This window comes from Carlito syrichta, unplaced genomic scaffold, assembly GCF_000164805.1.
Source record: "Carlito syrichta isolate Samal-C Ts95f unplaced genomic scaffold, Tarsius_syrichta-2.0.1 Scaffold310650, whole genome shotgun sequence".
NCBI lineage: Eukaryota > Metazoa > Chordata > Mammalia > Primates > Tarsiidae > Carlito > Carlito syrichta.
The window spans coordinates 434,368-457,005 of NW_007254746.1; the positions used below are offsets into that span (position 1 = coordinate 434,368).

At 35.7% G+C, this 22,638-nt stretch overlaps 1 protein-coding gene across 1 annotated transcript in view; it reads right to left on the bottom strand.

The window, feature by feature from the left end:
• Window positions 1-5,135: 5,135 nt before the first annotated feature.
• KIAA1109 (KIAA1109 ortholog) overlaps window positions 5,136-22,638 on the bottom strand; it is a 219,682-nt gene continuing 202,179 nt past the window's right edge. The window contains exons 73-84 of the mRNA XM_021717738.1: window positions 21,357-21,494; window positions 20,382-20,639; window positions 19,466-19,616; window positions 18,977-19,134; window positions 18,656-18,848; window positions 18,230-18,447; window positions 15,489-15,740; window positions 14,399-14,602; window positions 12,587-12,781; window positions 11,829-11,963; window positions 8,145-8,310; window positions 5,136-5,862 (exon numbers count right to left, since the gene is read on the bottom strand). Coding sequence (XP_021573413.1) covers window positions 5,646-5,862; window positions 8,145-8,310; window positions 11,829-11,963; window positions 12,587-12,781; window positions 14,399-14,602; window positions 15,489-15,740; window positions 18,230-18,447; window positions 18,656-18,848; window positions 18,977-19,134; window positions 19,466-19,616; window positions 20,382-20,639; window positions 21,357-21,494 — 2,285 coding nt within the window. The 3' untranslated portion in view covers window positions 5,136-5,645. The remainder of the gene's footprint in view (window positions 5,863-8,144; window positions 8,311-11,828; window positions 11,964-12,586; window positions 12,782-14,398; window positions 14,603-15,488; window positions 15,741-18,229; window positions 18,448-18,655; window positions 18,849-18,976; window positions 19,135-19,465; window positions 19,617-20,381; window positions 20,640-21,356; window positions 21,495-22,638) is intronic.

The window sequence follows — 22,638 nt, forward strand, 5'->3', positions numbered from 1 at the left end:
GAAAACCGAAATTCTTAGGTAGCAGCCTCAGATTCAAATTTAATGAGACAATTGTCCTGAGTGAAAACATTCCTTTTTAAATACTAAGAGCTCTAGCCAGCAGAACTGGACAGAAAACATGCATTTTGAAAGCGCTTTTTTAGATATAGGAGGGGGGAACCCAAAAAACCCAAATTATCTTTTGAAAGGTGAGGCCCTTGTACTATAGACTTCCCCTACTAGGTAAGTGTTCTAGGAACCCATCAGCATCAGTGTACCAGCTAGTATTGTGAGAGTCTGAGTTTGGCTTCGGTGAATTTTTGGTGTCTTTTTTGGACATTCTTTCAACACGTTCATTTCTTGATGGGTGACTTAATGCACCTGCCCACACTGCTCTAGGTGTTGAGCAGTTTTTGACCAAAACCAGCGTAAGTCCTGTGCCCCACCCTACCTATTCACCTGTTCTCACCCCAAGTGACTTTTGTTTCCCTGATGAAAACAAATCCTCAAAGGGAAACGTTTTGCTGATGTAGTACAGGTGAGACAAAAAAAATTTCAGAAGCACTAAAAGACTTCAAAACTGATGAGTCCAAAACTGTTTTGAGCAGTGGAAAAAGTGTCTCGATAGGCATATTGCATTAAAGGAAGAGTACTTTGAAGGTGACTGATGTTTAAATGTGTAAGAATAAGTACACAATTTTTAATCCCCCTTGAAACAGTGAGAGGTGGCATTTCCTCCTTCTGCCCTTAGTTACTGGACTGATCGATGTATTGTGTTTATGGGGAAAACAGTATGAGTACTGATCACTAGTTTAGCACACCTACGATAGCCTACAGGACAGTACCCCAGTTTGAAGAACCACTCACTCTTCAGTAGGCTACTCCACCATTCTGTAAGTCCAGCTGCATCTGGGTTATGATAAAACTAGTGAAACCCATGGGAATCAGCTTTCTTTCAGTGTAAGGTAGGTAAATTTTCATTATGTTAGCAATTAAACGTGTTAACAGGAAAGAGTAATGGTAAAGTGTTTAACAGAAAACTTTACTGCTCATGTTTGATGCTTGAGGAATCAATATCATTTGCTTTCTCCTCTCCATAGGTTGGAACTGAGGGACACAGGTATCGGAGGTACAGAGCTAAAAACAAAAAAGCTTTATTGCTTAAATCGTCTAAATTGGAAGGTGTGTGATTAAGTGGGGTTGCTGATGCTTTCTAACTAGACAAGCTTATCAATGCAAGCTAGAGAAATTCTGTTGCTCCTTAAAACATGCACAAGAAAGAAGATTGGAATTGTATTATCCTTGTAGTCAGGCTTGCTTCAAAAGGTGAAAACTGGAAGAGGCTGAGCTCATTTTCTTGTCTCAGATTGCCAAACAGATTAAATCATTTTGGAAGGAGTGAATAAGGGGTTGGGAGAGAAACTGTTATTATTCTGGTAGAAGTCCCTCACCAAATGGAAACAGTAAAAGTTTATCGAGGATGATTAGTTAAGCAACTTTTGTGTCTGTTCCATACCATCTCACTTGGCAGGTGACTTGATGATCTGACTAGTAAACCAGTATTTTGAGAGCCCGAGTTTGTTACTACCTTCCTAACAGCACTCCCTCATGTAGACTACCAGGTATACATCTAACAACCGAGATCTACTTACTGTTATTCCTGACAACTTTTGCTCATTTAGATGCTTTTTAATAGCACCTTATTCAAAAAATGTCTTCTGACATCTGATAGATCTGTGAGAGCTTTCCTAAGTTTGTTAAGTGTCATTGTTTGAACAAGCTGTTTGAATTTGAGTGCAAAACCTTTCCTGGCCTTGAGTTGCTTGACTCTCTTACCTAAAAATGTAAGGGAGACAAAACTTACAAAACCAGAACTTACAGGGTATTGCTCAAATGAGGATCAGATAGCCATCCATCAGTTACTCTTGGTTAAACATACTCTAATCTTTAATACTTGAATACTGGCCGGGCTCAGTGGCTCAGCCTGTAATCCCAGCACTTTGGATTGCCTGAGCCCATGGGTTTGAGACCAGCCCAGGCAACTTGGCATGACCTCATCTCTACAATAAACAACAACAACAACAACAACAAAATTAGCCAGGCGTGGTAGTGTGCACCTGTAGTTCAGCTACTTGGAAGGCTGAGGCGGAAGGATCGCCAAAGCCCAGCAGGTCGACGCTGGGGTAGCCGTGCGCGTGTGTGACACTGCACTCCAGCCTGGGTGAGAGTGAGACTCCAAAAACAAACAAACAAAAAAACTTTAATACTCAAATGAAAAACAAAATTAGAGGTTCTCCTTAGCTCATTTAGAATATGTGCCAGTGACACAAGTATGTGAGTATCTAGCTCTGTGCAGAAGCACTATCTCAGTATGGCACTATCAGTTGTCATACAAAATGGCCAGTCCACACAGTAATTGAGTTTCTTCTATTAAACTTTAGAAGGTAACACTCTATAGTGAAGACAGAGAACATTCTAAAGCAAGCCTATTTATAGTTCATAAGCTGAGAATACTCCAGGAATTGTTACTGTTCTGTGACAAGCACAGAAATTGAAAGTACATGTTTAGAAATTCTTATAGCAATCGATAGACATTTGAATCTAATAACAAAATTGAATCTCATAATTTAAAACTTGAGCTTGTATTTTTGTATTGATATTTTTTAATTTTTCATTTTTAATAATGGATTCTAAATTCTTACTGTATTTTATGATTGTTTTACATCAGAATAGTTTTTTAAAAGAATTATTCACGGGCAACCACCTCGGGTCCCCTCCTGCTATGGGAGCTTTTCTGCCCATTCAATAAATCCTGCTTAAAAAAAAAAGAAAAAGGCCGGGCTTGGTGGCTCAGCCTGTAATCCCAGCACTTAGGGAAGCCAAGGAAAGTGGATTGTCTGAGCCCGTGAGTTAGAGACCAGCCTGGGCAATTTGGCAAGACCTCGTCTCTACAAAAAATAAAAAATTAGTCAGGTGTGGTAGCATGCACCTGTAGTTCTAGCTACTTGGAAGGCTGAGACAGACAGATTGCCAGAGCCCAGCAGGTTGACGCTGGGGTAGCCGTGAGCATGCCAATGCACTCCAGCCTGGGCAATGGAGGCTCCAACTCAAAAAAAAAAGAAGAAAAGGATTGTTCACTACAGATAGTTTGCAAATCACAAATCTCTACTGAACTTAGAAGTACAAACTTTACATATAGGAGAACAAAAATCTTTGTATTTTGTTACTTTACTGAAACTACAGTTGTCATGCAAGTTACTGGAATAGAACAAGGTACGTAATACTAAAAAAAGTAACTTTAATAAACCACTTAGAAACTTTGTAATCGAGACAGTTGGCTGTACCTTTTTTTTTTCATTTAACAATGAAACTTTGTTCTTTCTTTTGCAGTTGTGTACTATTCCACTGAGCGGATCTGTCATATTTTATTTAACCTCTCTTCTATTGGTGGGCATTTGAACTGTTTCCAACCATTTATTGTAAAGAATACTTCAGTGAGCATGCTTATATAATTATCTCACACACATGCTAGTACTGCGTATCCAGTAGTGAAACTGTTTAGTAAGTAACTACAGGCCTTTGTTATTTTGATAGCTATTAAGTAATTGTCCTTCGGGCGGGGGGGGGGGGTTTGTACTGATTTACATTCTTAACCAGTACACATGCTACTTTTTTCATAACTTTGTCCACCAGTCATAGAAATTTTGAATAGATTCAATTTGCCTCTTTCTTTTTATAACATTATCACAGTAAGTACCAAAATAGGGTGAGTTTATACTTGTCACTTTTTGTAAGGATGGCAACAATATTGGAAAGCATGGGAACTTTGTATCATTTAGAACTATTGGCATAGTTTATTTGAAGCAGATAATTGATACCTAAAATGGGATTCACATAGGGAACTAATTTCTTTGATTTTTAGTTATTTTGTTATATAAAATAACTTTCTGACAGTGTTATTTTAGACACTAGAATGAATGTAGACTTGGAAGTTGTTTCTCTGGGAAGCTTGACCAATGGAGTGAATGCAATTATAGACATCAACTCTAGGGGTGAGCTGGGGAGGTGGGATTCAGAAATCAGAATATGACAGATAAGATAGTCTAGCAGAAAGAATAGAAAGTTAGGACTTCAACACTAGGGTTTTAGTTGTGTTACTCAATTTTTGTGTGGCATTAGACAGCAAATCTTAATTCCCCTACCAACACTCACTAGATATATACTTGGCTAAGTACCTTGGCTCTTGTGGAGGTTTTTTGTTATTATTTAATCTGTCAGAAATAAAACTGTCTCATTTACTTAAAAGAATCTGCACCAGAGGCTTTCTTGAGGTCTTTTCTAGCTCCAGGTTCTTCAATTTCCCTGTTTACGCAATCTTTAAACTGACTGTAGGGACTTGGCCAGATTTCAATCCAAGGTAATTAACATTATAGCTACCTTTGAATATTATTTTAGATCTTGCTGTTTTAAATCCATTTTATTTTACTTACTCACTCATGTACATTTTACATATATACATATAAGATATACCTCCATAGGCATAAATACATACAAAACATATATAAGGAATATATTATAACACCAGTAACTTACAAAATAGAACACTGCCTAGTGTTTCTGAAGCCTCTGGTTTGCCTCTCCCTGACTGCATCTTCCTTGAGTTACTTTTTTATAAATACAATCATCCTTCGGTGTCCATGGGGGATTGTTTCCAGGACCTCCCACAGATACCAAATCTGTTGACACTCAAGTCCCTTATATAAAATGGCGTAATATTTGCATACAACCTACATATATCCTCCTGAGTACTTTAAATCATCTCTAGATTACTTATAATACTGGATACAGTACCTACTCATCACCATACTTGTGTGGAATTAATGTAGTACTTGGCACACAGAAAATTCAAGTTTTGCTTTTTAGAACTCTATGGGATTTTTTTCCCCCCAAATATTTTTGATCTGCAGTTAATTGAAATCACAGATGTAGAACCCATGGAGATACAGATACAGGAGGGATGACTGTAAGTCCTTTAAAAAAATTTTATAAATATTAATCATCTTCTAAGAAAACATCTGATAATTGTAATGCAGTATGGACATCTGTTAATTATAACATAAGCTACCAAAGAAGAAAAAGATTCAAAAACAACTACAGACTGAAGCCATTATTGTGATTTTATTACAATAGTTACAAATAATATTTTAGTGTATATAATCATATCACAATTACTCAAGCTATATACAAATAGGCATTTATACAAGTTTATGTTAAAAAAAGATTAATGACCCCCCAAAAATCACATTATCAACAAGATTTTTTTTCTAAAAGTTATGGCCAATAACAAAAAAATTCACAGTTATTCTGCAAATACTTTAAAGATGCAGGAATCATATTGCACATAATACAATTATAAACCCTAATAAGTAGATTTATATATTTTAATCTAGTTTTTCACAAAATTTACATTATCATGCAATACTTCATAGTACACAGAATGGTGGAACTAGAATAAGCAGGTTAACTTACAAACTTTTAATATAATGGCCACAAAGTTAGAATTATTTTAAAGTTATATTTAAAAGTATACTAAAAAAGAATAACACTCCAGTGTAATAAAACTTAACGGACACAATCATAATTTGTTCACAGATCAAATAACATTTTTAGTGTTCTTCTTTGTCTTTTCCTTTCTTTTCCTTTTCGTCCTGTAGTGCAGTACCAAGCTTTTTGATAAGAACTGACAGAACCTTGTCTAGTGGGTCCATGACTCCTCTCTGAAGCCATTTAGGAATAGTAGTCCTGGCATGATGAAAGCCCAATTTTTGAAGAATATAATCAACGCCTACTGGGTCAATCTTTCTTCCAGTCCAAGAAATTAATCTAAAATAATAATTAGTTATTAATAAGGGGCATAATGCCCTAGCACAGTCCTAAAGGTTGGTCAAGAACTTCATTAAGTCTTCATAATATATTCAGGACAAAATACTTTTAGTAGGTACATTTGAATGATTGAGCCTATAATTCCTGGATTTGCTACAACAACAATAAAAAAAATATATGTGATCCTAAGTATCCTTAACACCCTACACACAGCAATAGTGTTTACTGAATTTCATCCTGATTAATTTGTTTTAGGTCTGTTATATAGTCATCTTGAGCTTTTAAAAGAACTCCTAGTTAATGTATGATTTCACAAGCATATGGCATAGTAGGAGGAAAAAAGGCTGAATGCTATGTGCTAAACATGTTTGGAGAATATTTTTCTCATTTCTGATATTTCCTTTCATATGGAGAAACAAATATTAGTGAAACACTCCTGGCCTTCCTCTGCCCCTGTACTGATTTATCCGATCAGCAACGTCAACAGAGGATCTGAGTACTGTGGTTAAAAGAGCCCTTCTCCCTCTTTGTCTTAGTGTAACTCGTTTTAGTCTGCTCCTCCGTGCTACCGGTTTTTCAAGGGCAAGCCCCTAAACATCTGGAGAGCATTCAGTGCTGTCTGTGGCTGAGTACAGATTGTATAACTCTAGCCACCTCCCCTCCATGAAGTTCTGCATCATTGAGGTCCTGTAGGTAAGACCAAATCTGGACTTGGTAGTAGAAAGCCACTGTTGCCCTATATCCAAACCACATTCTGCTATCAGCTTTATCAGTATTAAAAGTGTCAGTTTGACTTATGCCTGCTTTTCTCTCACTGTTTTAATTGGTCCTAAACTCAGGTAGCGAGTGTTTAACCACTGATCTCCTCAAATGCATTTGCATTGATGAAGTCACTTAACCAATGTAACAATCCTACAAGGTAGGTGATATCATTTTCCAAATTTTTCACATCAGGCAACTGAAGCATAGAGAGAAGGGGTTATGTCTTTTGGCCTACCTCAGCCAACTACTCTGCAATACAGCTGGGCTTAGCACCAGAGCTCTTAACCACGCACTCAACTACTATGCCATATTACTTACTAGTTACCCTTGTTAGTTTGCTAAAAAAGAATATGGTTAACATTTTTATACTCACTTGAAACTAAATTCATTGTATATTCCATTTAAATATACTCACTGTAAAAAATAGTCAATTCCATTATAATTATTTATATTTACAAATGCAAAACAGATTTTACAAATAGTTTTCTACATTAGACCTCTGCAATGTTTTAACACTGTTACTATTTCTCACAGGTATGTGTACTATTAGCACCAATGGTTACAGCACATTTTATTGAAAACAAATCAATTACACAAGGTCACTTCTTTCTGCTTATACAAGAGTCCATTGTATCATGGAGATTTTATTTTGGAATTATTTTGTGGCATAAATATATCTGAATAATAATCTTATCTAAATAAAGTCTATATCAGTATGCAAAATGATGTATTGGAGTGTAATGGACTTTAAAAAATACTATTATTCCAGAATATGGACAGTCATAATTTAATTAAAGCAGAAGAGGGAAAAAAATAGGAAAGCTGTGTGTATTAATAACAAACAAGGACACAAAAAACAAATACTACTAGTTATAGCAACTATTATAACTAAAACTAGAAAATATTTTTGAAATTTTGAAATGAAAACAAGGTGATGTAATTGGGATCATGACTATAATAGAACATGACTTCATAAGGGAACCTGGATTTGATAGTGCTATTAGGTATGGTTTTATGTTGTTCAGTATACCAACAGAAGGACATTGTGACATTGCTGAGTCTATGACATTGTCATAACATACATTCAGTGAAAAAGTACAATGGCTCCTTAATAATGATGTATGATACGTACTGCATCTCCCCAAACTAAGTAACAAAGCAGTTTACTATAGCTACATCAGACACCTGAAAAGGACATCCTAGTGAGGAGGTGAAAAGTAACAGCAACAGTGGAAAGAGAGTTATTTTCTCATATTTTAGTGACTAGCTGACAGAATGTCACACAGTGGACAACTTATCAGCGCTGAGCTATTCTCAGTGTTTGTGCTTCTTTTGCCTTACTTAGAAACACAAAAGCACAAAGGAGCAGCAAAAATAGCAATCAGAAGCTGTAGAGGTTACAAGCAATTAAATTCTGAATACATCTTTTGGTAATCAAATTTAGCCTACATTATTTATAACCTTTTTCTCATGGTAATCCCTCAGGCTATATGAGTAAAATGTGTACAGCCATTACTTACCTTAGAGTGGGTTCTAGATGCCATGTATTGCACATAAAATCTCTCCAGTCTACAGTAGTATAAGTGATGCCATCTTCTCGGTCTTTGTCAGAGGAATTGTCATCATGTATAATAATTGGACTTTTCTGTCCTGGTCGAGTAGATAAAATCCGAGGTGGAAAAATGGCTAAAAGGAAAGTATAGATTCATATTATATCTTATAAATTCATTTTAAATACCATAAGAACAGAATAATTGGTTCTCATTTAATTATGTTTCTTAGAAAGTAATATTTTAAAATAAGTCATGTATAAGTACCAATTATTGGTATTTCTTGGAGAAAAACAATGTCAACACTAAAGGTAAAATTTACTGAGATCACTGATTTAATAGCAGGCATATGGCACTGAAATTGACCACTGTAGATTTCCCAAAGAATGGTTGAAGGTAGATGATTTTTAAAAATAGCTTTGAGATATAATTCATATATCATATAATTCATTTAAAGTATCTAAATCAATGGTTTTTGTATGTTAATGGTTATGTATGTGCTTGAACAGTGGCACTAAAAAAAGTGGAGCTTTTTAATGTAAGCAGCCTTTTCACTCTTTATACTGAATGCCCAAGTAAATATTTTATAAAAAGATAAGTTTAAAAAAAATCACAAATATATAAAAAATATTTGCTATTTCAAATATATATAAAATCTAATCTGAGACATAGGTAGCTTTCATATGATCTTATTCAATGAACAGAGCATTTCTCTTATGGCAGAAGTTTCAAGACACAAGCTAGATGTGAAATAATTGATTATGCATTATGTAGCTCTGGTCAACTTGTTTGGCAATGAGCCTAGGAATGTAGCTGTAGTACCACACTATGTAAGAACACAGATTCCACTGCCTGCTCAGATGCTGGGCTTTTGTTTGTTATTGATGGTCGTAACAGTAGTACAATTTATTTCGATGTTCTACGAACATGTTGATTCTGGTCTACTCTTACATGCCGTTAAGAATTTCCTCAAGGATGTTTGAGTATTTTGGCCAAAACTAACTGTTTCTCATTTGTAGTAACAAAATATTCTTACAGCTATGAAAATATCTTTATAACTGAAATCCTCTCAGATAACAGTTTGTTATTGTAAATCCATCCTTTTCCCTATCGAAATAGTTTACAACAGCTTATATTCAAACTTTTTTTTTTAAGAAATACATATAGCTCATGGCAGACTGAGACCAACACAATATTTCATAAAATGACAAAGTTCTCATATAATATTGAAGAGAAATCCAGCAGACTTTCACATCTAGGTAGATTAGAAAGTAACTGTGAATGTCACAGGTTTATCTAGAATCTGTTTTTCTTCTACATTAAGTTTAAATATTAAGGCAGAGAAAAAAACAAAAGGATTACCAGTGACTGGTGTATGTTATTGCTGTATATGAAGACTGGATCTACTTGTATGTTATATATAATGCCCATTATATGGCTTCAGTCATTTTACTTCAAGTTTCATCTGAGGTCTGATAGATTTCTCCTAGCCATTATTAATGATTTTACTCTCTCACTGAATTTATTGGCACATCTTGACTGGATAGTAATAAAGAGCAGTTCAGTCTATGCATGCTATTCTTTCAACATGGTCTTTTGATTATCTTATTTCTGAAATATCTGCAGGACAAATTTTATACTTTTTCTTCATGAAAAAATTGAGACAATGTTATAGTGGGACCTGAACAAATTGCACTTATTCCAAGCTATCCCACAGACTGGAAAAAAATATTTGCCACCTCCATGTCTGACAAAGGCCTAACATTAGGATCTATGATGAACTCAAACTCGCTGAAAAGAAAAAGACAAACATCCCCATTACCAAGTGGGCAAAAGATATGAATAGGCAGTTCATAAAAGAAGACATATGAGCTGCCAACAGATACATGAAAATATGTTCAGCCTCACTGGTCATCAGGGAGATGCAAAATAAAACTACACTGAGATACCACCTAACTCCAGTCAGAATGACCATCATCATTAATTCAAAAATAACAGATGCTGGAGAGGATGTGGCAAAAAGGGAGCACTTCTACACTGTTGGTGGGAATGTAAACTAGTACAGCTTCCGTGGAAATCAGTGTGGCAATTCCTGAAAGTTCTAAAAATTGACCTTCCACATGACCCCACAATCCCCCTACTGGGAATATACCAGGAAGAACTCAAATCACTCTGTAAAAAAGATACCTGCACATGGTATCGCAGCCTTGCTCATAATAGCAAGAACAGGGAACTAACCATGCTGCCCATCAAAAGAGGACTGTATTTAAAAAATGTGGTACATATACATAATGGAATATTACGCAGCCATAAAGAAGAACAAAATCATGAACTTCGCAGCAACCTGGATGGAATTAAAGTCTATAATACTGAGTGATCTTTCACAGAAACAGAAAACTGAGTATCACATGTTCTCACTCATAAGTGTACTATGAACAACTACTGTAATACTATAAGAAAAGAATTGACAGTAGCAGGAAACTGCAGTGGGGGGCGGGGGAGGTGGGATTGACAGTAGTAGAAATCTGCCTGGGGAAAGGGGGACACACCTCATCAACAAGGGTACCTGCACAATGAATATTCGTATATCCCTAAATTGTATCCCACAATTTTAAAATAAAAAAATTTAAAAGTTAAAAAAAAAGAATCACATCTGTAGTTTTACCATTGTATATTCATATTTGATAATGCATATTTATTAGATGAGTGACAGTGTATTTTTGAAGCATTACAAATCATTACATTTCAAAATGCATTCACAATCACACAAATGTGGTCAGTGAACTCTGTCACCATAACTACATTTAAAATGTAATGATTTGTAAGGCTTAATTTGAACTACCTCATTCCTTTTTTTTTTTTTAATGGTTTGATGGCTTCTATTTATTACAATATTAATACTCACAAATTTCCCCCAATTTTAACACATACTATTATATAGACTGACAAGTACCACTGAACAAACTTAGGTATTTAAGGTGAAGACTGGGCTGTAAAAATTATGAGCCACCTCATTCTTTTAAATAGCTATAGAGTACTATAATATAGTCAACAAATTTCAGGTGGCTATTAGGGCTACCATATATTTCCTAATGGGCAAACATTTAAGTTTCTAGTAAGTGAACCAATGTTAGCCAGCTTATGAAAACAAAATACCACCACCAAGGTCTAAATCACTTATTTATAAAAGAAAAAGTTCTCTGCATTCCAAACAGATTAATCTCCTTATTCAATTTAGTTTTCTAAATTTTATGTATATAAAATGCTTATGTATGTAACTCAAGCTTCTTTATTATGTGGTTTATTTAGTCATTTCACTTAGATTTGCAAAATTTTCTTATATTTTCCTACTTTGCAAGAATCTCCTACAAGATCTACCTGAAAATGTATATAAGATAATGTGTATAGAAACACTTTGTAAAGTATACAACACCATTCTGTGTGAGGTATGATTAGAAAAAGAGTACTGTATATCCAGGAAAGACTCAGGAAGCCTGTCACATATGGGCCTATTAGTGTTGTTTACTGTTATTTCCAACTCATAGAAGGACAAAGTCCCTCATTTTCTCACAAGACCATAAAAATACATATATAAGGCATTGATAGTTGCCTTTCCAGCAGCTGGAAAGAAAAAAAAGAAAATATTCTACTCACCTTTTTCTTTTTCTTTAAGATAAGCTGACACTAAATCATGAAGAAACATGATGAGCTCAGCATCCATAGTCACACAAATGTGGTCAGTGAACTCTGTCACCACACTACATTCTACTTTTGGCTTCAAGTTGGCATCTGCAATAATAGTTATTTTACAGTATAATATTTAGTGAAAAGAGTTTTCCTCTTCCCATTAATACGAATTTACATAGGTCCACATGAAATGCAACTATAGAGAAAAGAGCAATATCTGTATGTGACTTATAGAATGATGATAGTTTATTAAGCACTTTCCTAGTATTGGCTGAATATCCTTATCCAAAATGCTTGGAACCAGAAGTGTTTTGAACTTTGGATTTTGAAATGTTTGCATTATATTTACTGGTTTCAGTATTCCTAATCCAAAAATCTGAAATCCTCCAATAAGCATTTCCTTTGAATGTCATGTTGGGGCTCAAAATGTTTTGGGTTTTGGAGCATTTCAGGTTTTTGGATTTGGGATGCTCAACCTGTATATGCCATTTATTCCTTATTAAAGCCCTATAAGTAAAGTCCAATTATTCTTCTTCATTTTTCTGAGGAGAAAGAGGCACAAGTGGGTTAATTAATTTGCCAAAGGTCATGTAGCTAGTAAGAAAATCAATCCATTTGAGCTAGAAAATCAATTTAGTTAGATTATCATTACAGAATTAACCCATGGGGAGGCAGCAATAGTTTGAAATTCCTTCTTAGTAACTTTAGATTGTTTTTCCACATACCCTGTAATGAAGGTTCCTGTGGTTCTTGAACATGAATGGATTTAAAGTCAAGCTGCATCCTTGGTAATGCAAAGATAGTCTCTGTTTCATGGTTATAGCTAGAACCTCCTCTGAATCCGCTCAGCAAACTAGAATTCTTCACAGTAGTGCTATTCTCAGTGTTATTAGCATCCACATTACGGAGTAAGTTTAGCTCTATATGCATAATGATAAATAAGAGTCAAATTAAATCAATAGGCATTGATAAGCCTACAGTGCTCAAGACACTGTGATACACAGAACTATTATCATTGCAAAAGTCGGAAAGAATTACATAAAAAAGAATATATATGTATATATCAACCACCATTCTCAAGACCAAAGTTTTATAATGAGATTCCGATAAACTAAATACATTCCAGTTTTGGTTTCTGGGACTTTAAAAAGAATATTACTCTCAACTGAATTCATGTCTGCACTTAAGTTTTATTATGGCCAAAGGTCTCCATAGATTGGACACTTCACTCTTATAGAGACTTAGGATTTAACAGGATCATGATCTTGAAGTCAGGTAGAAGTCCTAATTTTCCTCAAGCTATATGCTATGATTATACTACAGATGTCTTATAAAAATTAATATTTTTCTAGGCATACAGACAGCAGGTCATTATGCTAGCAGACACCCCAAAACAGTCCAGTCAAAAAAGATCTCTTTTCCCCCCGTAGGTCCTGTTTGGAAGGTAGAAAAGTCAATACAGGCATTAGCATCTATTTTGCTTTCTTATCCTCCTTTGTTCTCAGGACATTTTTAACAGTCTCTATTTAATCCCTGGTTGTCTATTCTATGGTAACTATTCCCTGTGGGGCCTAAATCATCATCTATTCTATTTTTTTAAAAGGCTATTTATATGTAAAACATTCAGTTCTCAACATGTCTTAATCTAGTTAGTTTTCCAATACATGGAACAACTAGTAAAAGCAATACTGTAAACTCAAATCCCAAAACCACTATGAAATAAGAGTTACTGTGACCACATCATCACAAGACTAGTATATCTCATAAAATGAAGACACTCATCTAAAGCACTCTTTTTAAACTGACAAATTGATAGAGATAATATTATTTACTTTAATTTTGTTCCAGCCATCCTCAACGTTACGTCTGTGGCATTCCATTATTTGGGTGTGTAGTAACTTCCCCAAACCTCTACTTTTTAGCATTTCTACAAGAATATTTTCCCAAGGTCATTTTCCAAAAATTTCCAAAATATTCCCCAATATAATAAACTTAATTTATTTAAAACCAATTTTGGCTGGGTGTGGTGACTCAAGCCTGTAATCCCAGCACTTTGGGAGGCCGAAGTGAGTGGATTGCCTGAGCCCTCGGATTCGAGAACAGCCTGGGCAACTTGGCAAGACCTCATCTCTACACTAAATCAAAACATTAGCCGGCGTGGTAGCATGTGCCTGTAGTTGGAAGGCTGAGGCAGAAGGATCGTCTGAGCCCAGCAGGTTGATGCTGGGGTGGCTGTGGGCGTGCCACTGCACTCCAATTTGAGCAATAGAGCGAGACTCCAACTCAAACAAAACAAAACAAAACAAATTTTATTTTGAATGTTTTTAAATACATCTAAAATAACTTGAGTCTATAAGAAGTTGCACTTCCAGGATGGTGAATCATGTAGTGAACTAACATTACTTGTGTAAGCAGGAGTGAAATGAAAGTTGTTTAAGGAAACGAAAACGCCACCTCCACTTAAATTTTAAACATAGTCAACAGAACCCAAAATAGAAAAAACTGAATACATCTCTCCAAAGACTCAAAATTGTAACCTTCATTCCTTGTAGCTGTGACATAATTGAACCATTCTTTCACACTTGCTACTCCATGGGGTGGATTTTCATGGCGGCGCCTTGTTATCTTGGTTATTGTTGCCATAGGACTTTCCAAAGCACCACACGGTTTGGTAACCATAGTGTTATGACCCAGATGAAAATCCAGTGTTTGCACAATATATGTAGAGTGGTCACTTGAGCCTAGGACAAATGGAAAAAAAAATTGCTTTTTAAAGCAAACTATATTCAGATCCAAGAAAATAGCTGTAGCTTAAGAGCAATAGATTAGTTAAGTCACACATGGATAGGAAGGCTATAAAGATGAAGAATAGGCCGGGCTCAGTGGCTCAGCCTGTAATCCCAACACTTTGGGAGGCTGAGGCAAGTGGATTGCCTGATCCTGGGGGTTCAAGACCAGCTTGGGCAACTTGGCGAGACCTCGTCTCTACAATAAATAAAAAATTAGCCAGTTGTAGTGCACACCTGTAGTTCTGGCTACTTGGAAGGCTGTGGCAGAAGGATTGCCAGAGCCCAGCAGGTTGATGCTGGGGTGGCTGTGAGTGTGCCACTGCACTCCAGCCTGGGCAACAGAGTGAGATGACAACTAAAAAAAAACAAACAAAAACAAAAGCAAAAACAAATAAATGAGAAGAAAAACAAAACAAAAAACAAATAATTCACAAATAGTTCTTGTTTCTTTTGGTTGTAACTAGCAAAAGCTTTATAAGATAGTCTTGACTGGCAAATCATTTCCTCAACTACCTCCGTGTGCTTTTATAAGAAAGATGAAGGATAACTATTATTATGGCTATGGCTAGCCACAGCAGCAGAAATCTGAATTGCCTAAGTAAGAAACAGGGAGTGAGACAGTAAGTTCAGAAATAATTTCTTTAACATGTTCCAGACATTATAGATATTGACATATTGACAGAGAACTCCTTCACATGTCAGATACACTATAACAAAGATAGGTGGACTTCAGAAATATATAAACAGACAAAAGATATATGAGAAAGGAAAATTACTTGTCTTTTATAATCATATCAGAAGATAGGAAAAAGTAAAAGCTGGAAATGTGTCAGTTTACCATCTTCCCAGATTTTCTGAGCTTCGGTCCAAAAAGCAATATTTGGTTCTTCTAAATGAAAAAGGGCCCAAGATTTTGAACGGAAATTTGGGCCATGAAAACAAGCCAGTGTCATATGATTTCCATGCAAGCTCATTGATCCTCCAAATTGCATTCCATCTTCTGGTAATGGAATCTGAAATAAGGATATGTGGCATCCTGATACCACCTTCAGTACTCCAGGCCAATGTCGATGATGAGCTGCATCAAGCACTGCAAGAAAACCAAAAACCATATATCCTAAAGTTCCTCATGAGTACCCTAAATGGGGTAGGAGAGCAGCAAATGGCTACTTTCTTCAGCTGAAAGGGACCCAGGTAAGGGATGAAACGACGTCCAACACCTGATTAATGTTAAGCAGTAGCTGATCAAAAGACAATATGGGAAAATATGCTGCATGAAGATGCAGCTAAGGAAAGTAGTAACTTGCTAATAATTAAAACTAATACTTCTGTAATGATAATGATTTACAAAGTGCTTGCACGAAATTTTACATAAGTCTCATAGTAACACTGTAAACCAGGTATTTCACCTTAACTGACTTCAAGTGAAGAAGCAGAAGAACCAAGGGGTTAAGTGAACCAGTGACTGGAAGACTAGAGACCAAATGCAGACCCCCTGATTTTAAATACACTTTTTACTTCCCTATACTCTTGAAAAGTGAGGTAAGAAGACCAGCAGAATCATCATCACCCAGGAGCCTGTCGGAACTGCAGACTCTCAAGTCCACCCATACTGTATCAGAATCTGTATTTCAATAAGATGTCCAGTGTTTCAGATGCACATTAACGTTTGAGAAGCATAATCAAACATACAGTTTATACTTCCCACTTATTCCAGTACTGTCATTGCTGGCTGTTTTCCACACCTCTCATCCCAGATCCAACCATGGATTTTAAATTGTATTCAGCTGACATGTTTCTTTTAATCTAAAACAGTTCCCTAAGCCTGTTTATTTTTCATGACAAGGACTTTTTTGAAGAATCCAGGCCAAGCATTTTGCAGAATATCCCTGTATTGCTATATGCCTGATATCATTTCTAGTTTAAAGAAAATGCATGAACTAGAGTAACCAGATAAATGACACTACAAGGAAACAACTGAAAAAAAATCTAAAAGACAGGACATTCTATAGGATAGCTGACCAGATCTCTTCAACAAGTCAGCTTATACAAAAAAGGAACTATCCTAAATTAAAAAATAGTAAAGGAGCACAGCCAGATTTAATCTGTGATCTTGGATTGGATATACTGGTTTGGACAAACCAATTATAAAGGGTATTTTTAGGTCAACTGGAGAAATTTGAATGTGCTTTGAAAGCTAAAGGATTTACATAATTTACAAAATGGAATGTTGGAGATGTTGACTAGAGAAAGGTGACAAAACAGTGTGAATGGTATTTGACAAAAAGTATGCATATATACAGATGCATAAGTAAATATCTGGAAGTATATGCTCTAAGATGTTCTAAGATGTTCACTGTGATATCTAAGTGGAAAGTAATGGTTTTATTTTTGTTGCTTGTATGTATTTTCTAGTTTTTTTCAATGTACATGTATTGCTTTTTTGATAATAAAAAGTTACTAAAAGGTTATACTCATTCTGACTACTTTTCACCACTTTTACCTCTATCAACCCAGTGTAAGGGCCTCCTACAATAGTAATGTAACTTTGTAAAATGGTGACTATTGCAATGGTTTTCTTACTTCCATTCTTAACTGCTTATAGTCTGTTCTCCACACTGTAACCAGAGTGATGCTTTAAAAAGGATTATTTTAAGAAAAGGCAAATCAGATATCAAAGCTGCTACTCTTTAATAGCTACCCATCATGTTAAAAATCTTATCTGTGGCATAATTTGAATTCATGTCCAGTTTCCTCTTTGCTCATTCTGCTCCAGCTGCAGATATCCTCAAACAAGTGTGTTCCTACTACAAGAGTTTCAGAGCCCTCAACAGCCCCCTATACCTTGAACTCTCTTCCTCCAGATCTTAGTGTAGTTCTGTCACTCATTCACCATTCCACTTCCGAAATGTCTTCTCTGATTACCCTTTCTAAATAGGTATCCTCAAATCTTATCATTCTCTATATTCACCCTGTTTTGTTCTTTTCCTCAGCACTTCCAACTGAAATTATTCTATATATTTAGTTAGTAATTTTATTATGGTCTGTCTTTCCCATTAGAATGTAAGTTCCATGAGGGTAGCCATTCTGTCCACCACTAGGTAGTGCTTAGAAGAGTGCCTAAGCACAAAGCTGTGCTTAATAAATGTTTGCCAATTGAATTACTGAGTAAAAATATTTATTTTTATAAAATTTTATCTTGTGATAATAATTTTGTGCTGAGTGGTTTGCCCATTTTCACACAGCTAATAAATCTAAACCCAAATATTCTGACTCCACATCCCACACTCCAAACCAGGCCATGATATTGCCATAAACAGTATTCAAGAGCACATGGTGGCTATAGTGGCAGATGCATCATGGCAGGGGAAGAGATAATAAGTGATGACTTCCCAAATGATGGCCTCTAATTCCAAGCAGGTAGAAAATCTGGTCCTTTGCTGAGTGAATGGGATAAAGAGTCTGCAGGCTGTTTTGTAAGTATGGATATAGATTATTCTTGTTATTATTCTTTTAAATTAAGAATGGAACATTTAGTAGAAGATAAAGCATATACAAAGGCTTAATTCTAATTCTTACATTGTTCTTGTGAACTTTTCTCTAGGTTGTTAGTCATCGTCTTTGGTGGAAGATAAGGAACTGGTCCCCAGGTAGACAGAGCCCGTTTACTGGTGTCAAACTGTTGTGTGAAAAATTCTTGCAGCTTCATTCCTATTTTTATCAGGTCTGGTGTGGTAGATCTTGATATCATTACTTGGAAAATATCCCACTTCAAATCGCCATGGACAAAGATCTCACTAGAGCATAAAACAGAATCTTTATCATATAATAGAAGATACTTTAAAAGTACAAGAAATTTCTCTTCCTGACCCAGCTTTTAAATTTATATTAATTGTGTAATAGGAAATCATTTTGCAGGAAAGAGTGCTTGTTGTTTCCTCACTGCATGATAGAAAATATGTTAAAAATATGTTAAGAGTAATGTCTTAATAAATAAATTAATACCTTTTATCAGTTATGCTTGAATCCAATGTATTATACAGATTAACTTTCCATTCATCCTGAAGCTTAAGGTCAGCATTACTGAAGATCCCCATGAGGATACTTGAGCCCATGTAATCCACACGAGCTTCAGTAGAACCCATAGTAATCTGAATTTTGTGACTGGGTTGCTGATTCGGATGTTCAGAAATATGAGCTAAAGCAGAAACAATAATTATTTTTCACAGACGTATCTATGGGAAAAATTCATCAGAATCAAGTTCAAAAGTTTTTCAATATATATTTTTAAAGAAATGACAGACCAGTCATAAAATTTCAACATACCAACCATCTCCAAAGCATTGACGTCTATGGTTCCTCCAACTACTCCTCCTTTAGAATCTAACTGTGATCTTCCCAGACCAACGGACATGCTAATTTCTCGATCACGATTACTTCCTACTGACAGTCGGCCCTGGCTCTTCAAACCACTAGTTGTCCAACTAAAAAAAGGAAAAAGCGTTATTCATTAGATGTATGGCTTTCAATGTTATGAATTAAAACAGAATTTACATTAAAAAGGAGTTAACTCAAATTATTTAAGTAAAAGGTCAAGTTTGACAATAAAACAACACATTTCTTATAAAAATGATGTGGTATATATTTCAGGATACTGCTATTTGTCATATGCTCATTTTCAGGATAAAATCTCTTTTACCTTTACTTTCTCAAATATTTCAGCATTTAAAAAAAGGTTTTGAATTGCTTTATTACAATGTAGGAAAAATTATAAATAATGATTAAATATATTTCCTTTGTGTTTGGATAGCTTACGTTGTATTTCCCATTACATTACTCATATTCATTTGAACGTTTAATTGCTTCAAGTTGATAGCAAACACGACAAGTGTTTCCCATGGGGTCCCTTGTTGGCTTGCTGCTTTGTTTGACTTGTTAAAAGGAGTTGATGTTTTTGAAAGTGAATCTAAAAATAGAAAAATCAAATACACATTCACATAAATGTCAAGCCAATTACAAAGCAAAAACTACTCATCACTAGAACCTAAGAAGTAAAAATATTATATTCTTGTCTTACACTCTAATGTTTAATAGTTCTCATATTGGTTACCATTATATAAAATGATGGTTGCCATTTACAGAATGTTTAGTAAGTGCTGACAGCCTTACCACTTGAAAGCTCATGAAATTCTCTATGGCTCCCAATTTATATGAGGAAATTCTGGTGTGCATGGACTATAGCATCACATATCATTTGTCACCCTGGGATTTTCTTAACAAAGGAGAAAGTCATAAGGTTCTGCTGCCAAATGGAGGCCTCCAAGACAAGGACCATTATGAAACGTAGAGGCCAGCTGGGGTACCAGCCTTCTGTGTTCTTATGAACTCAGTGTATGTCCTGAATTCTGCATTTTCTCATTATAGTTAACGCTATTTTGTGACAAGAACTGCATCATTCATTTTTATACATTCAGGCACAAGGCCAAGCACACATGGAGCACACTAACAATATGCTAATTCCTCCTCTCTAACCAATTGCAAAGCTACAGTTGTCCTGCAGTAGTTTGAAGTATTTATTATTTGCTTTGTTCACCACTCCTCCCTTCCTCTAATCTACAGTAAAAATCTCAAGAGTGTACCTTCATACAATTGAGGCAGAAATCTGGGAACAACTAAGCTTTTTATCTTGGGAACATTGGAGGGCTACTGGTAACAGTAAGAGCAGCTTTACCTCTTCGAGGAACTGAAGAGTCAGATACACTCCTTGATCTGATGGAAGCTGGTGATTTTAGGCTCTGTGCTGCTGTCCCTGGTGACATAGTGCTATTTGTCATATGCTCATTGAACACATTAGGTGACTGAGGCATGTGGGTGAAGGATGCTGACTGACTTGGCTGCTCCCAGGTTTTGCAGTAAGCTTTTCTTGATGATTCAGGGGAAAGGTGTTGGCTTACCCCTTCAATGGAATCAGGTGTCCCTGGACCAGATGCTAGTAGAAAAGTAGAAAACAAAAATGAAATCCAAAGCAACAGGGTAAAATCATCATGTTATAAATTAATTTCACCCATCTACCATTTCTAATCACATCACATATTCCTCCTAGTTCTCTATTTAGTAACTATATAGAGTTTACAAACAGCATTCCAGTATTTTATTTAATAAACACAGAAAATTCATGAAAAGGGCAAAACAGGTATGCTAGTCCCAGTTTACAGGTGAGGGAATAGACCCAGACCTAGGACTTCTAATATTTTCCGCTGTATGATACTGATTATACTTTTTTACTTCCACACCTCTTTCTTGAGCTTATTACTACAACAATATCTCTAAGTCCAAGAGACAAATATTGGCAAATTGGTAGCAAGTTCCCAACATTTTCTGTTTTCCATGCTTAACTAACTATGATTAACGTGAACGGTTAAAATTATTTCTGCATTTCCAGATTTTACAAAGATTATAGAGTAATCATTAATCACTGTAGAAGAACATGTCAGTTGGAATGGAATCTCCAAGAGGGCAAGACTTTTGACTGGTTCTGTGATACATCCCCAGTTCTTGGCATATAAGGGGGCCTCAACAGACATTTCTTAAATGAATGAATGAATCATATGGTACTACTTACTGAGCAAGATCAAGTTTGTGTGGATCTTGCTCCCATTGTAAACAAAATTAAAATTATAAAATTATAATTATTTAACAAGCTTACTTGGCAAATTTATGGTTTGGTCTCCGAGAAATAGACGTCTTGCAATACTTCTTCTATACCATGCTCTTGGAAATGCCAGAATTTCACTGAGTCGGCGCATATCATATTTAAAGGAGGCAGACCCTATATCACAAACAGCTGACACATAAATAAATTATGTTAGTACAGATTTCCAAAACCATCAGTGTTTTCACATGGTAGGTGTAAGCATATTATACAGCTGAATTACACTTATGTTACAACCCATGATATATCAAAATAAGTTACACATTATGACTATCAAGTGATTATATGTTCTTCTACAATTACACAAACAGTACATTTTAACACTAGAATATAAGTTCCATTTCCTTTTTTTTGAGGTGATGACAAGCTGGAATTATCATTTGATTCTGAGAGGTTCTAAAGTCTTATAGCCAGCTTTCAACTTTAGCACAGCACTCTTCATTATGGAAAATAAATCATCAAGATGGGCTGGGATACACACTTCCTTTTTACAAAAGGAGTTGTAGACCAATTAGCTGTGTGGCAAGGATCACTGCTTTCTTTTCAGACAAAAAGACATTCCAATGGCCTTCTACCAGGCTCTGCTCTGAGCATTCTTCTACTCCTGTTTTATGTGCTCTTCTATTCCTCCATCATAGCTTCTGTACGACTTACATGCCAATGACTCTCAAAGCTAAAGTTTCTGTTTTTGCCTGAGTGCACACCTAATGGGCTGTCAGTCAATTGCCTACCAGACCCTTCCACCTAAATATTCTATAGGCACATCCTTCTTTATTTTCTAAGTTAATGGCTTCACTGCTCCTTCAGTCATCTAAGCTAAAAGTTTGAGACATTCTTGTCTCCTCTTCTACCCGACATACAACTTGTCCTCAAACTTGTAGATTCTCTTATCTCTCTTAAATCCATTCCCTTTTCTCCTTTTTTACTGTCACAATTTAGTGTCCATCTACTATTGAATGGTCTATTTCAACGGCCTTCCGAAGCATTTTTTCTCTCCCATATTTCATGCTTCAACTCTCTTTCTCAAACACCATTCTAAAGCATCACCCCATTTTTTTCCTCTAATGGCTTCTCATTGCCCAAAGGATCAGAACCCAATTCTTTAGCCTAGCATATGAGTTTCTTAATAATTAGGTCCTCATCTAGCTTTACCTTCATCCTTTCCTCTCTCCTTCTGGCTCCACCTACTTCGTACAACCAGTTACATGTTCAGATATTTCCTAAGCTTCAGCCACAGTGAACCAAGTATGAACCAAAAGCATACTTTTTGATGCTT